General features: G+C 34.5%; 2 protein-coding genes across 3 annotated transcripts; both read right to left on the bottom strand.

Moving 5' to 3' along the window:
- Nucleotides 1-359: 359 nt before the first annotated feature.
- On the bottom strand, nt 360-4,267 carry LOC117684939 (scavenger receptor class F member 2). Of its 2 annotated transcripts, none has more exons than XM_034459052.2 (6): nt 4,128-4,267; nt 3,716-3,856; nt 1,304-1,480; nt 1,028-1,157; nt 877-942; nt 360-802 (listed from the first exon to the last, which is right to left on the bottom strand). In XM_034459052.2, the coding sequence occupies exons 1-6, from the start codon at nt 4,171-4,173 to the stop codon at nt 796-798; spliced, it is 567 nt and encodes a 188-aa protein (XP_034314943.1). In that variant the 5' UTR covers nt 4,174-4,267; the 3' UTR covers nt 360-795. The 2 variants fall into 2 exon arrangements, with proteins under 2 accessions (XP_034314943.1, XP_034314942.1); XM_034459051.2 differs by having other exon boundaries at nt 360-776.
- Nucleotides 4,268-4,999: 732 nt separating this feature from the next.
- Nucleotides 5,000-7,435, bottom strand: LOC136270195 (uncharacterized). Its single transcript, XM_066067052.1, has 2 exons — nt 6,764-7,435; nt 5,000-6,410 (listed from the first exon to the last, which is right to left on the bottom strand). Exons 1-2 carry the CDS (start codon nt 7,104-7,106, stop codon nt 5,161-5,163), a joined length of 1,593 nt encoding a protein of 530 aa, XP_065923124.1. The 5' UTR covers nt 7,107-7,435; the 3' UTR covers nt 5,000-5,160.
- Nucleotides 7,436-16,047: the final 8,612 nt, after the last annotated feature.

The raw sequence follows: 16,047 nt of genomic DNA, 5'->3' as shown, positions 1-16,047 counted from the left end.
TATGATAGATTTGACCACGCTCCAACCGAAATTATCGCATCATAATATTCAAAGAATGATTCCATATTACTTATATTTATATTATTTCCAATTTGTACACTTTAAAACAACATTATTTTAAAACCACTACATGCTATGTATTACTACCCGGCGCAGCCAATACCGTTTTTCGGTTATGCTCTAAGACACGCCCATTGTGTGTCACTCATGTTTTATGAAGTTTTTGGGTTTCAGGGTTCAAAATTGATTCGTAATGTTACCACAGACAAAGACAGTTGAATATGTAAATATATAAATATAAGACAAAAAATTATTGGTTTTGCAATAATGTGAATTACCTAGTTCATTAAACAACAAAACAAATATAAACATTTTATTTCAAATTTTCTGACAAAAACGTTCCAAATTATTTGATCATACTGGTATTTATTTTACTGCTGTAAAGAATTCGGTTAATTTATGTACTTCAATCGTGATATAAAGACCGACTATGCTTCTATGAGTATTAATAAGATTTTAAGATAATCAAAATGATGACAAGAACATGAAAACAGAAGTCCACGTATTGTTAAGGTTTCTAGCAAATGCGAAAAGCTAGTAGCTATAGTGAATCGCGCTTCCGGTGTCGCTGCTCCCTTTTGCGCTCTGTGGTGTTCTACTTCTTACAGAAGTCGGGCTGACATAATATTACATCCGGTTTTTGATGATCACAAGATGAGGCGTAAGAAATCTCTTATGTCGGACTGGAGGACCATTTTCTGTACATGAATGAGGTACTGGAACCAAAAAAAAATTTCAATTACTAGACAAAGAAATGTCGTAACAATTTATTTGTAAGCCAATATTCATGTATGTAGATGATTAATAAATATGTACCTTCTTTCTGATCGTCGTCGTTTTGCGTGGTAAGTCGGTTCAACTTGTACTTTCCTCGGACAACATCTAAAAAAGACAAAAGTTAAAACACGAAGGCTTTTCAAAAATTCGAATCCTTTGATGTAAACATGCACGCAATCCTCTTGGTTACCTGTTCAGTGCCGTGTGACACAGAATTGCGATGATCAGAAACAAGATGAGTGCCCCCGCTCCAACAAGCCCCAGACCTGGGATAGAAAAACCCCAAAACACCGCAGGGCTGTCGAATATTAATCCTTTTTCTAAAAATAAGAGAAAACAAGAGAAATTAGAGATTTAAAATATCAAAGCAAAACACCAATAAGCATTGTTCAAGTTGTTGGGATTTTTTTCAGTTTCGATCACAGAAAACTTATTTTCAAAAATCGTGAGTTGATATGTGACTTACCTTGAGTGGTAGTGGTCTGTTTCGTGGAAGTGGTGGTGCTTTTTGCAGTAGTAGATGTGGAACTGGTGGTTTGTTTAGTTCCATTAGTACATGTGCCGTTCACCGGGTCGCAAGTATTATTAACGCATTGGTTACAGCTGAGCAGGCAGTTTTCTCCATATGTACCTATTGTACACTCTGGTAGGAATAGAAATAAAAATCATATACAGTAAAACACGGTTATAGCGAACACGCTTATAATGAATTGACGCTTACAGCGAAGTGAATTTCATTCCCCAAGTCTCTATTTCATGTTGTAAAATTGACGGATATAACGAATTACGCTTATAACGAAGTTAAATTGCCTGTCCCTGGGACTTCGTTATAACCGTGTTTTACTGTAGTTTTTTAGAACTTGTCCAAAGCAGTTATTTTATCTACTCTACAAATGGTCATGTTCTGCGTGTGACCGCTGGGGAGCTCAGCATAAAAAATGAAATAAACTCAGGCACATATATATTCATGTGATAAATAAAAAAAATTGGCTTAGTGTGATTTACCAAAAAGAAACAACATTTGAAAAAGGAATACATTATAAAATGCAAATTTTTGTTTCATGTTTTTAGCCACTACGATTATTAGCATAGTCAGCATAAGCATAAGCATGAATTCTTTTTTTTAATGAAGAAAACTTAGTTAAGGAGACACTACAGCCCATTTTGCGCTAATGCCATGAAATAACAGTTTTCCCGCACCTTAATTAAATGAAATTTCTTGTAAATTTGAAAATATGAAGTTTGCAAAAACTACATCAATTTATTTTAAGAATGTTCTAACACCTAGATCCGCCGAACAATTCCACTTTCCTTCTTCGTCAGATGCCTCATGTAAAATGACGCTCTGGGGTCGTATTAAACATGTAGAAATTTTTTAACATGAAGAGTTCATTTTCACTATCTTTTTATTTTTATGAAGCTATCTAGAATATTTTAAAGTGCGAGTCAATATGACATGAATTTTGAAATCCCGAAGATCTTTAACAAAAAATCGCGAGCTTATTATAACAGTGTCCTTTCCGATATATTTCATTTCATCAAATAAAATATACAACATTACTACTATGTTGTATATTTTATTTGATAAAATAAATATATCGGAAAGGACAGCAGTAATACCACAGCAGTAACAAGATTCGAACTTTCAGTACATGAACAACTTCTATTGTTTTATTGAACTGTGTTTAAAAAAAGAATTAAGCAAGGAAAATTAGCTGTAGTGTTTCTTTCCTTATAAGTTACAGTGGCCCTATTGTTGTTAACTTAGCCTAAGGATATTACAGAAATTTTAAGATATTTTAAAAACACATTTGCAATACAGGAAGTTTTATTTAAAAAAAATGTAAACATTCATTTAAAAAGATGTAGCCTAGTCTAATAACCGCGGTTGTGTGTGCAAACAAGTTTTCATAACGCGTTAACTTGGGTTACTCAATTTGTGTGCACCCACCATGTCAGGTGTGACATAATTTCTTTCAACAAATGATTCAATGCCTGAGTATAATACAACATAATTCTGAATTTTATATTAGTATATTTCATACAAAAAGACTTCAGTATGAATATTAATATATCAAAGCATTGAATGCTTATTTTTGGGTGTCGTCGGTCCTATAACACACCAAGCGGTTCAGACAAATTAGCAAATATTTTCAATTTGTCTGCCTGCACTGCATTCAATGCTTAAACAAAATGTTGTTTATTTTGATTGTTTGGCAAATAAACAAGGTAAAAGTATCGTCGTCGTTTAATATTTCAGATAGAATCAAATATGTCGCTAAAGGACTTGGCCGTAACTTGAATATTTCCTGCTTTAACGTGTAAATATCAAATAATAAATGGATAATTCTCTATCAAAGTTATTTGAGAAACGCATTTAAGCCAATTTGTAAACAATTTGATCATATCCTCGATGCAAGTTATAATTCTATGTATTTCTTCATGTATAACCAGTATTGTGTGTCGCAACAATAACGTATTTATTATTACCTCGATTCAGGAGGTTGTCCCTAATATGCAGGAAAGATGTCCCAAAGTGGTATCGAACAACTGATGCCAGTATTGACACCCTCCGTACCGACTCTGGTACGAACAAAAACCTACGCTCAACCACTAAGTAACACAGGGGAAGTGAGTCAACCGAATGTTGATGAATATCATATATAAATGTGTAAATGGTTGTTAAATTCATATGTACATTAAAAATTGTATATCGCATCTAAACTATAATATTGTAGAATTGGTATATCATTTGTATAACAGCATAAGATTATCAAACGAGTGAATGATTGTTGAGACCATTATAGCTATATCGCAAACACTATTATGTTTAAGAGTGAGTGTATGATTTGTTAATGAAATGTAACAGGGCACTTACCTCTAACGCACAGCAGGCCCAGGTACCCAGCAGAACACCCCTGACACACTCCAGTGTCCTCATGACAGGTGATATTCTTGCAGGAGCCACACGTTAAGGAACATTGGGGTCCATACGTTCCATCTGGACACACCCCCAAGACTGCAGCAAATCAATTCATCAGTAACATCTCTCTCTCTCTCTCTCTCTCTCTCTCTCTCTCTCTTTTATTTTTCCCTGTATCACTTATAATATCTTAAACAAAATATTTTACTCTGTCAGTTATTTGATTGTAAAATATCACGGTTTGTTATTGTTTAAACCCCGCCACCCACTTACTACACAATGCCAGATAGTTTTTTGTTTCCGTATAGTCAATTACACTTCGAGTTCATTATTTAGTAAATCATATATCAAAAAAAAAATTACTCACCGGTTAGTACACATACGGTAAAAAGAAGGAGCCTTAACAGTTTCATCACTGAATAACATTAAGAGGTGCACGCATATCACGGATATTTATAAACAAAATGTCCGGAATGACGTCGTAGTTATTAAGACATTCCTTCTATAATTTACAATTCAACTACCGGTAGTAGTATTTACAACACAACCAAAATAAAAGTTATTTTTGTGTTATGGGTTAAAATTATCAGCGGGTGAAGGGGGCATCAAATCTGGAGAAAAATTAGCTGGATTAATATTGAATACTCTACAATCTATAATTTTGTAAGAAATAGGATATATTTGAATCCTCTTATCCGTCTATCTGTCTGTTCAGGAAACTAGCATTCGACTGATCAGGGGTTAATCCTTTATACAACAGTTATCCTTGACATTTGTGGTTTGACCATGACCCTAATCTGGGGTCATTTGCCCAAGGTAATAGTTATATAAATTCATTTTTCCCAATAAAAACCTGGTGGAGATTTTGGTTCTTTAGTACAGCTATGGTTGAACAACGTGCATATAAAATAAAGTAATTTAACAGGACGATTGTCACTTTTTACACAGCATGCTGGTGCCGAGATGGCATTTTTGCATCCGTCTATCTACAGTGCAGTATATGAAAACAATCCCAATATCGCACTTATTCGTATATGCAGGATATTCGTGTTTGCTGTAAAAATATCCTACATTCATATACAGATTTAAGAAATGAATTTAATAATTTTTCTATTGATCGACGTATCAAAGAAAAAATTGACCGGAAAACTTCATCAATGCGCGTAGCGCATTGATGAAAAAGTTTTCCGGTCAATTTTTTCTTTGATACGTCGATCAATAGAAAAATTATTAAATTCATTTCTTATCATTTAATTTGGCTTTTCACACTATAAAAACAAAGAATGTCTGTCATCATAAAGATTTAATTTAACGATGAAAATTTGAACCGTGCGTAGGAATACACAAAACGAAAGTAACAGTTCAATTCAAAATGGCCGTATGTGTCACACTACAACGCTCTACGAGGCAGAATTAAATGGATTCGACCCGAAATTGAAGGTGCAGTTGTTGAAGGCCGAGTTTGATATGAAAGACGAGGATAAACCCTGACTGGAGGTATGCTGCATGGTATTAAACACAGACTGTGATAGTGAAGGTGAAACGGTGGGCTCGACATGTGCCTGTTGTGGAAGTGCGGTAGTAATCCTGGAAGTGCACGGGGAAGCAACCATACAGGACGATGACTCCGCCGAAGAGGACGATGACTCCGATGAAGAGGAAGCTTTAGCGACTTTAGCCAATGCATGACTCAGGTGCTGCTTTTGTGCCGTTGAACAGTCCCTGTTGTAGGATCTGACAGATGCTTCATTTCGATGGCCACTCATGTACATGATATGGCGGATTTCAAACCCTTCATCATTTAAAGCTTGTATTGCTGTGCTGCGGAGACAGTGTGCTGTGTATTTCCGGGAGCAACCAGCATTCCTGGAGATATCTGGCATAAATTTTGAAAACTGGTATGGTTTGCAGGGTTTAGCTAGGTACCAGATATCAGTGGTTTGTGGTGAGGATAAGGCTGCTTTACTGCAGTGGTTAAAGAGAAACGTTGCTTGAGGATCGATATGCTGGAGAAAAGTCTTAAGTGTTTGAACAGGACAATTCGAATCACCAGTCGCATACATTCTTTTGTCGTGGGGTGCTTCCTGGTTTTCTAGCCCTCCTTGCCAGTTCTTTTGCTTAGTTTCGTGGGAGAGGGACACATATTCAACTCCCTTGTCATCTTTAAGGAAGAGAAAGGACTTGGGAGTCAACTGTTGGTGAAATTCTAAACCCCTTGATACGAAATGAAGGGATAAATTGAACCAGACACGATAGCGGAGAATAACAGGGCAGGAGATAGATGACAAGTATTGTGATATTTTGTGAAGATCATCGGGGGACACTACTGCCTTGTGCTGAGTAGGTTTGGAAAGTCCGAGGGCCATGTTCTGCTTAAGTTTTCCTGCAAGAGCCCCGTTGGCTTGTTTAAAAGCTTTGTCATGGACTATATCCATGTCCCTTCCTATGTCACTGAGATGACGATTGATGGCAGACCTGATACCTTTTAATGTGTTTTTGTGATATTCGTTTGACATTTTATTTTCCTTTTCGCCATTGAAATCAGGTTTCGGTTGTACTTCTGTGTAAAACCATCTCAAGTGATTATTTAGCTCTTCTTTTGAAATTGACTGCAGATCAAGTTGAAATCCAAATTTCTCAATGCTCCAATCTGAAATTTTTTTTTCTATGTTAGTGTTTTGATTACATTATTTTTTTATTTTATGTTTCAAGTTTTGTGGATTTTTAGTAAATTTTTGAAAAGTTTAATTTTCATGTTAACTTTGCTTTTTGACAGATTTTGCTGTTTGACATTCTCTTTTTTCTTATTTTTATTAAGTTATAACATTACACATGTTTATTGTTAATATATTTATTTCACCTGCATTTAGGTGTTGTTTTTTAATTATTGCTTTTTTTCCATTTAGGTATTATGAAGTTTTCAAATATTTTTATTTGGGTTATAAACAAGTGACAGATAATTTTCCCTTTGTTATTGTATGTTATTACAAGTTTTAGACCCACCTTGCAAAATTTTCATTCCCCATTTTGTTTTGGCTTTTGTTGTTGAAGATTGCTTTTTTGATTCAATTTCACACAGCTCCTCAACAGTTAATGATTTAAATCTTTGTTTTGGTTTCTCAGCAATGGCTGGTAGCGGTGGCCTTTGATCTTCAAAAGCTTTGGTCATTTCAGTAATAGCCTGATTGGTGCTTGTAGATACAGCTACTTCATTCAGTGTGAATTCTTGATCGTCATTATCGAGCAAAAATGCCAACATATCTTCGTCCAAATCGTCCTCATTGTAGCCCAGTTTAATTCGTTCCGTTATATTTCCAAGATCAAAGGTCGCCGGTTGATCAGCCATGTTTATGATCGAACTTGTATGATACGCAGACGATAACGTGAGATTAAATGGGATTTTTTTAAATTTGCGTCATCATTATGTGTTTTAATATTTAATGTTTTAAATTGTTTGTTTGTGAATGCGTATTTTATTGTTTACAATAAAAAGAAATTCATCATGCTCTGGATTTTGTTCAACACGTTTTTCTGGAAATACCCATTCTATAAATAGCACAGAACTTAAACAAGAGAAAAGTAGTTCCGGCTGCTGAGTGCAAACGCACTCAAAATTTTATTGATGCAGGTATCAAAGAAATTTTTCGACCAATCAGAAGCGCCGATATCTCATCAAACGAATGAATATTAAATGATTTTCGTGTCTGAGGTGCATATTTGAATCTGTTAAGTTATCCGAATCTATCATTGGCTACAACTACAAGCTGATTTACTAAGAAAACTGAAATAGTTAATATAGCTTTCAAACCGAAATGCCTGTCAAACAAAGACACCTGTTGAACTGTTCATATGTGTCAAATTGAGATATCCGTCAAACTAAGATACCAGTCAGAGTGATATACCTTTCAAGTTGAGGTATTTGTCAAAATGGGGCTCCTCTCAAACTGCAGGCATGCTTATGAAGGTGTCTTAAGACTAAGACATATCTTAAGATGAACTTAAGCAACGTCTTATTCTTAAGTCAGTCCATCGATGATGTCTCAACTTAAGAGCCTTCTTAAGAAATATCTTAAATTTAAGACAAACAAGGGCTTGACTTAAGACATATCTTTGTTTAATACTAAACAAAAATGGCTGCTGTCTTATGGTTTTTTCAACTGAGGAGACGTAGACGGCGAGACAGGATATTCAGAGACCCTATTGTTAGCAAGTATAGGCTGCCGAGACATATAATCATTCAGCTGTGTCAACAGTTCGAACACGAACTCCAACGACCTACATTGAGGTCATGTGCACTCACATTTTCTTTACAAATCATGGTAGCATTGAGATTTTTCGCCACTGGAAGTTTTCAGGCTGTAGCTGATGACATTCATAACATTTCTCGGCAGAGTGTATCGTATGTACTCAGTGATGTAATTGAATGCGTTGTAAGAGTAGCCGACACGAACAAATCAAGGCGCCCTGAATGAAATTAAACGTGGGTTTCATGAGATAGAGGGATTCCCCAACGCAATCGACGCAATAGATGGTACTCACATCAAAATAAAAGCCCAAACTACCGACGAACACCTTTATGTTAACAGGAAACATTTTCATTCCATCAATGTCTATGTGATTCTAAACTGAAATTTTTGAACATTGTTGCTAAATGGCCAGGTAGCACTCATGATTCGTTCATTTGCAACAATTCATCTTTAAAACTTATTTTTTACAATTGCACTATTTTTTTTGTATCGCTTGTATATGTTGAGAATTTCTTTCGAACCTCGTCCACAGTCCTCACATGGCGTTCGTGTTCACAGAATTTACTTTATCACATATACTTTCCCAAACTCTTTTTTTCTGGTTGTTGGTGACGATATTAAACAATTTCGACAAAATCACGGTCCAATTTTTCTCAACTTCGTTTGATAATATTTGGATTTCGGCCTCTGAGAAGTTTGGGTTTCGTGTTCCGCCCATTCTGCATGTACATGTACTACATAGCACCGACTGCACAGCCTTTTAATATGGTTTCTAAACAATGGAATTGTTCCTTGATTTTAGGTCTACTGAGTACTGTTTATTACAAATAAGGAGTGGATCAAAAATTTAGTTTTATTTGAGAGAGAGAGAGAGAGAGAAAGAGAGAGAGATGTTCTAAAAACAATGAAGTAGTGCTGGAAATTAGTTCATACAATTGAATTTTTTTTTATATTTTGTATAAGATTATAATAAAACAAGTTTTTGGCCATTGGTATTGACCGCTTAATTATAATGTCCTAAGATACGTCCTAAGATATACCCTAAGATATCTCTTAAGACGTATCATAAGAAATTTTCATAAGCATGCTCTAAAACTGAAAACGTTGGTAAACAGTATATTCTGTCAAACTGTTATACAGTACTTATCAAACTGAGATATCTGTAAAACTGAAATACCCGTTAAACTGAGATAGATACCAGTCAAAAAGAGATACCTGTCAAACAGAGATATCTGTCAAACAGAGATACCTGTCAAACAGGGATACCTGTCAAACAGAGATACCTGTCAATCAGAGATACCTGTCAAACAGAGATACCTGTCAAACAGAGATATCTGTCAATCAGAGATACCTGTCAAACAGAGATTCCTGTAAAACAGAGATTCCTGTAAAACAGAGATATCTGTCAAACAGAGATATCTGTCAATCAGAGATACCTGTCAAACAGAGATATTTGTCAAACTAATAAATCTGTAAACTAGATACATATGTCAACCAATTATATATATATATATATATATATATATATATATATATATATATATATATATATATATATATATATATATATATATATATATATATATATATATATCTGTGTGTGTGTGTGTGTGTGTGTGTGTGTGTGTGTGTGTGTGTGTGTGTGAACAAAATATATCTATCACAGTGCAAAATTGACGGTCTATAATTATCTTTATTTCGGACTTCACTTTTGAAATACAACATTTATTTTGTCATATATTTTTAGAATTTAGTGTTTACAAAGTGAATCAGCCATTGACATTTGGCAGACTCTTTATTTAATTGTTATTACAAATCAGACAGATGTTTCTCCCAAGAACTGCTAATCTCTTGAAACAACATTGCGTAATTATATGCCTTTCATGTCCTGGCCATCAACGACTCATTGAGTTAATCATATTACCTAATGCCTGTGAATCTTTCACTCAATTCATTTGATGTCATCAAATTGTCATTTTTACTCATTGTTTAGATTCTTATATACTGAATTGTATTTGTCAATCTTGAGTTCGGAGGCCTGACGCATTACCGGCCACTTCCGTCTGTGTCGCTTATTTGTTTGTTATTGTTCATCTTTTAAATTCGACTGATAATAAATACGGAATCCTTCATCACTTGGTTTTACTTCTCGGGAATTGCCTATTGGTGGACCTTTGGGAATACGGCATACATAACCTTCGTTTTAACTTACGGCCCACTACGGAAGCCCGTTGGTGCCACGTAGGAAAAATATTTTATCTGGCGGCCGCCACTTATTATCTGGCGGCCGCCACATAATTTTCTGGCGGCCGCCACATAATTTTCTGGCGGCCGCCATATAATTTTCTGGCGGCCGCCACATAATTATCTGGCGGCCGCCACATAATTTTCTGGCGGCCGCCACATAATTATTTGGCGGCCGCCAGATAAAACCTGGCTTCCTGATGCGCGCGCATGTTTTATTGGGAGCTTTTTAGGGAGTTGTGGATACACTCTAATTTATGAGTTTTATTAATTATTTCTGAAACTTGACATTAAATATCAATTGCAAAGCTTAGGATTTTGAAAAACCGGTTGAGTTGAATGTATAGAAGACTGTTGTTAAAAATCTAGAATGAATTTTATATTACTTTGTGCCTTGTATTATACATGTATGTTGTAAGACATGGTATTTTAGAGTTGATTCTGAACTTTAAAAGCTGAACTAAACACCCGTTCAGGAAATCTTAACATTAAAAAACCTTAACTTGAGAGGAATTTTATGTAAACATGTACATATTAAGTAAAGGAACGCACTGCCTTCTATATGTTTTAATTTTGGTATAAGAATTTACTAGCGCAGATTAAAGTCAGCTTTATTGACCACGACAGCTAGTACAGGCAATATTATCACGAGAGCAGATCCATCTATGACTCTTTAAGGATAAACTAGGATAAGTGTGTACTAGCATTCGTGGCCATAAAAATGAAACATATTTAACTGACTGTGTTGTTAAACTCTTATTCCAAATCACATGAAAGGCAGTACATTTATTTCTTTACGTTCTTAACTTCGTTTATTTCCGTTAGTATTCGTATTATCTGGTTTACTTCAATACTGGTTATTTCATGCAAGAGCGCTTTCGCTCTCAGTATAAATAGATTTCCCGGGGAGTATTCGATTAATGCGACGTTCGTTACAAAGTAGTATAGGTTGTCTTTGGTTTTCCCTACCGGCCCTGACCCAAATATGTTTTTTTGAGATTAACTAATATTTTGTGTTGCCATTTATTTGTATGTCGAATGTATATTAAAAATGCGATTTGTAACGAACGCACCAATCCTAAAAAATCTGCTTTTGTTTTTCAACAAATTAGTCAAGAAAATATTCATTTTCGGAGGAGTGAAACGAGGAAGAAAATAAAATAAGAAGACCGTGATCGGCCACAGTCTCTCTGGTAAATCAAAGTACTGAGCGTACTGAAAGGCGGGGTCTTGAAAGTTTGAATTTGTAATTGTTTACGTTTTCCTCCATTATGTTCCAAAAATTATGAGTTTGAATTAGTTGTTTCAATCTACATGTAGTATGCTAAAGTTCGGCTTTTGGCAATTGCCTGATACTTTGTCATAATTTTGCTAAATCCCGACGGGAACTGTTCTTCATAATTGTAGAAAATTGACACAACGGTATATTATGTGAAATAAGACCCCAAGAAAATTTTTTTAAAAAACTACAACTACCCGGGAAAATCAAAACAACTATATTTAGGTATATAATTTAAATCGTTATATTTATTTATTTTGTGATCAAAGGAAAAATCTATAAGTCGGACGGTATCTGTTATACAAGGTTTATGGAAACTCCGAAAACTCAAACTGTTGAATCACCGAACAAAGTTAACATTTGTATACCGATAATAAACACAGGCATCTAACGTTAGAAATATTTCTTTTTTACAATAAGATTATTCCAAGTATATGGTGGCATATATCTGCCCCCTGTGTGCAAGTTATTTTCTCCTAATTATGTTGACATGCAAGATAAATATGTTGACATGCAACATATTTATGTCAACATGCAACTTAGTTATGTTGACATGCAACTTATAAGTTGCAAGTCAACATATTGACATATTCATCTCGCATATGTCGACATAAATAAGTTGCATATCGACATAAATAAGTTGCATGTTGACATAAATAAGTTGCATGTCAGCATATTTATCTTGCATGTTAACATAAATAAGTTGCATGTCGAAATAGAAAGATTTTTTTGAGATTTTGTATAATTCATATCAGATTGCAATTTCTTGCATGTCTTAGGCCAGATCTTTCTCCCATTGATAAATATCTCGCACCAATATTAGACCTATGAATTCAGAGATAACGCATGGTTGTTATGTTTTAAATTTTTAATTTATCGTGTGGTAGTACATGTAAATGAATAGGACTTATTTCAATTTTAAGAAGATAAAAAGTAAGTTTTTATCGTAGTTTTAAAATCTGATTTACAAATCCTTTATTGTAGCTCCTTGAAAAATTTGAAATTTAATCGCTTTCGAAATTAAGTTCATTTTTCCAAGACACGCATTAAATTGTGCGTTTAATAAACGAGAGTGTATTGAAAGGACAAAGATCCCTGAAATGACAATGTCCTACAACATTTGTTAATTTTACTGTGAAAAGCGTTAACTTTGCATATTTTAGAAATTTTAAAATCAAGTAAATCTGAATTAATAGCTAAAATTAACAATTTACAATTATCATATATAACAGCCAATCAGGAAAGGTCTACCCCAAAATATGACGTGATTCATTCACTTTTGGTCTCCATTTTGTAGTTTTATCGATTTGAAAAGCAGATGACTCGATGATTTGGAGTATGATTTTTAATAAAATTTCAGAAACGGTTAAATCGTGATTCGTGTAAATTATGCAAGAGTTTACACAAAATAGTAGTAAGTGGCGAACGAATTTATTTTTTACCTATTAATTTTATATGAATCGCTGCAAGAAAATCATGACAGGTAAGAAGGTCTAAAAAATCAAAAATGGCTACCGCGCCAAACTTTTTTTTATTGTTATAGTACTTGGAATAATTCTAACGTCAGATGCCTGTGTTTGTTATCGGTATACAAATGTTAACTTTGTTCGGTAATTCAACAGTTTGAGAGTTTTCGGAGTTTTCATAAACCTTGTTATGGTGGCATATCTCTGCCCCTTGTGTGCAATTTATTTTTCTTTCAAATATGTCCGACAAGCAAGATAAATATGTTGACATGCAAGATAATTATGTCAACATGCAACATAACTATGTTGACATGCAAGAAAATTGCAATCAGATAAGAATTATACAAAATCGAAAAAAATCTCAAATATCGCCTACCTGTGACATCCAAGATGCTAAATGCTACCTTTTTATGTCAATATTTAACTTATTCAACTTATTTATGTTAACATGCAAGATTAATATGCTGACATGCAACTTATTTATGTCAACATGCAACTTATCTATGTCGACATGCAACTTATTTATGTTAACATGCAACTTACGTATGTTGACATGCGAGATGAATATGTTGACATCCAACTTAGTTATGTTTACATGCGAGATTAATATGTTGACATGCAACTTATAAGACAAGATGTTGCATATAAACATAAATAAGTTGCATGTCAACATATTTTATACCGAGCGCAGCGAGAGGAGGGCGAAGCCTTCCTCGCGTAGCGAGGATTAATGGTAACACGTATATATAAGAAAATCAGAGAAAAATGAAAGTTGAATCAGGGGTACTAAGGCCAAAAAAAAATTCTTCCAGCCCTGGGCGCCGCCATATTGGCAGCCATTTTGTTTTCAAAAAGTTAGTTCGATCATTGATTGACTGGTACTTATCGATGTTTATCGCCCCTAGACTCGATTAAATAAGTTCCAGTGTTTCAATAGAAGGTGATTTGAATTAAAGAAATTAAAAAGGAAACCATATAAGTTTCAAAAGTGTTTTAATCAAGAAACACGACTAGTTCTATGTATGTCTTATCAAATTATCAGATGGAAAATGAAAACATTAACGTCAAGGAACTGATCTTTTAGATACTAAATAAGGTATTCAATTTTATTACATTGGCATTCATATGAATTGAATTGATGAACAATGAAAGAAGAAATAAAAAAAATTCGGAATCACGTAACTCTCTTCGGCTATTTCCGAAGACAAAACTTGAACGTTTTACGTCTGAAATATGACGTCATAATGTAGACTGAGCACGCGACGTTTAGTTTAACTTTGACGAATGATTTGAGTAGGCAACCATGCTGGCGAATCCTACTGTGTGCGTTTTAAATAGGTTTTATTATACAAAAATCAAACTGCACTGTGTTAAATCTGCGCTCGGTCCAACGGTCACACCGTTTATATATTATCTTGCATGTTAACATAACTAAGTTGCATGTCGACATAAAGAAGTTGCATGTTAACATAAAGAAGTTGCATGTTGACATCAATAGGTAGCGTATCTAGCATCTTGGATGTCACATGTTGGCGATATTTGAGATTTTTTATAACTCCTATTTGATTGCAGATTTCTTGCTTGTCAACATAGTTATATTCCATGTTGACATAACTATCTTGCATGTCAACATCTTTATCTTGCATGTCGACATAATTTAAAGAAAAATAACTTGCACACAAGGGACAGAGATTTGCCACCTTACCTTGTATAACAGATACCGTCCGACTTATTGATTTTCTCTTTGATCACAAAATAAACAAGCATTCTGAGAGTATTGCATAAGCAATACACGTCCCCTACCGGTTTGTATTATTCTATGAAAGCTTCCAAGCACACAACTATTTCAGAGCTATTGTAAACGAGATGTCATGCTTTAATCAGAGATAAAAGAACAGAGGAAATTAAAACTATATAGTTGATATAGAAATTAAATAGGAACTAGGTAAAATAATACTCTTTATTTCATCTCCTGTAATTTCGTCAAGTCTATTCTGTATTCGCTGGTAAAAATTTGTGAAAACAATGCACTGTTATGCACAATATCATTTCTTACCGTCTTCTGTACCCCGAATCAAACCACACAGTTAAACAGCCCAACCCGACAACGAACCCGATTGTAATAATAATACAAAAAAACCCTGCCGATTAAATTTACAACACAATGCTTGACACTATTTTATAGAATTTATTTGTTTGTTAGAAATGATAAAAGGAATGGTACAGGAAAAGGAATGGTTCAAGTAACGCACGATATTATTACTGACTACATACTGACCTCGTTTATTCAGTTACACACCGAACCCGTTAACGAACCCGAACATTAAAAAATTGGAATATAAAAAATTAATTTTCTCGAAAATATGTCAATCAGACGCTACAAAAGTGTAAACTTGATGTGTAGTTTGACATTTTGAAGCTGTTCAGCAAGTTTCATATTATTCCTCAAATGCATAAAGAAAAAAAGTGTGGAAAACTGAAGTGGGACAGACGGACGGACTGACGGACGGACAGACAGACGGACAGACGGACGGACGGACGGACTGACGGACGCAGAGGAAAGCTATATTCCCCTCCGGTGAAACCGGTAGGGGACTAATAAATATAACGATTTAAATTATATACCCAAATATAGTTGTTTTGATTTTCCCAGTTAGTTGTAGTTTTTAAAAAAATTTCTTGGGGTCTTATTTTACATAAAATACCGTTGTGTCAATTTTCTACAATTATGAAGAACAGTCCCGGTCGGGATTTAGCAAAATTATAACAAAGTATCAGACAATTGCCAAAAGCCGAACTTTAGCATACTACATGTAGATTGAAATAACTAATTCAAACTCATAATTTTTGGAACATAATGGATGAAAACGTGAACAATTACAAATTCAAAATTTCAAGACCCCGCTTTTCAGTACTCTCAGTACTTTGATTTACCCAGAGAGACTGTGGCCGATCACTGTCTTTTTATTGTACTGCCTTTCATGTGATTTGGAATAAGAGTTTAACAACACAGTCATAGATGGATCTGCTCTCGTGATAAACTTGCCTGTA

Source organism: Magallana gigas, chromosome 7 (assembly GCF_963853765.1).
Source record: "Magallana gigas chromosome 7, xbMagGiga1.1, whole genome shotgun sequence".
In the NCBI taxonomy this organism is placed as follows: domain Eukaryota; kingdom Metazoa; phylum Mollusca; class Bivalvia; order Ostreida; family Ostreidae; genus Magallana; species Magallana gigas.
Note: the sequence above shows the minus strand (reverse complement) of the source record. Positions and strands in the feature narration are given on the sequence as shown.

Excerpts from the sequence above, each read along its gene's own strand:
- LOC117684939 (XM_034459051.2), bottom strand. The coding sequence starts at position 4,173 with ATGAAACTGTTAAGGCTCCTTCTTTTTACCGTATGTGTACTAACCG. Across the intron at positions 1,481-3,715 it reads GGGCCTGCTGTGCGTTAGAG|AGTGTACAATAGGTACATAT; the intron begins GTAAGTGCCCTG and ends TATTCCTACCAG. Across the intron at positions 777-876 it reads CGACGACGATCAGAAAGAAG|TACCTCATTCATGTACAGAA; the intron begins GTACATATTTAT and ends TTTTGGTTCCAG.
- LOC136270195 (XM_066067052.1), bottom strand. The coding sequence starts at position 7,106 with ATGGCTGATCAACCGGCGACCTTTGATCTTGGAAATATAACGGAACGA. Across the intron at positions 6,411-6,763 it reads GGGAATGAAAATTTTGCAAG|ATTGGAGCATTGAGAAATTT; the intron begins GTGGGTCTAAAA and ends AAAAAATTTCAG.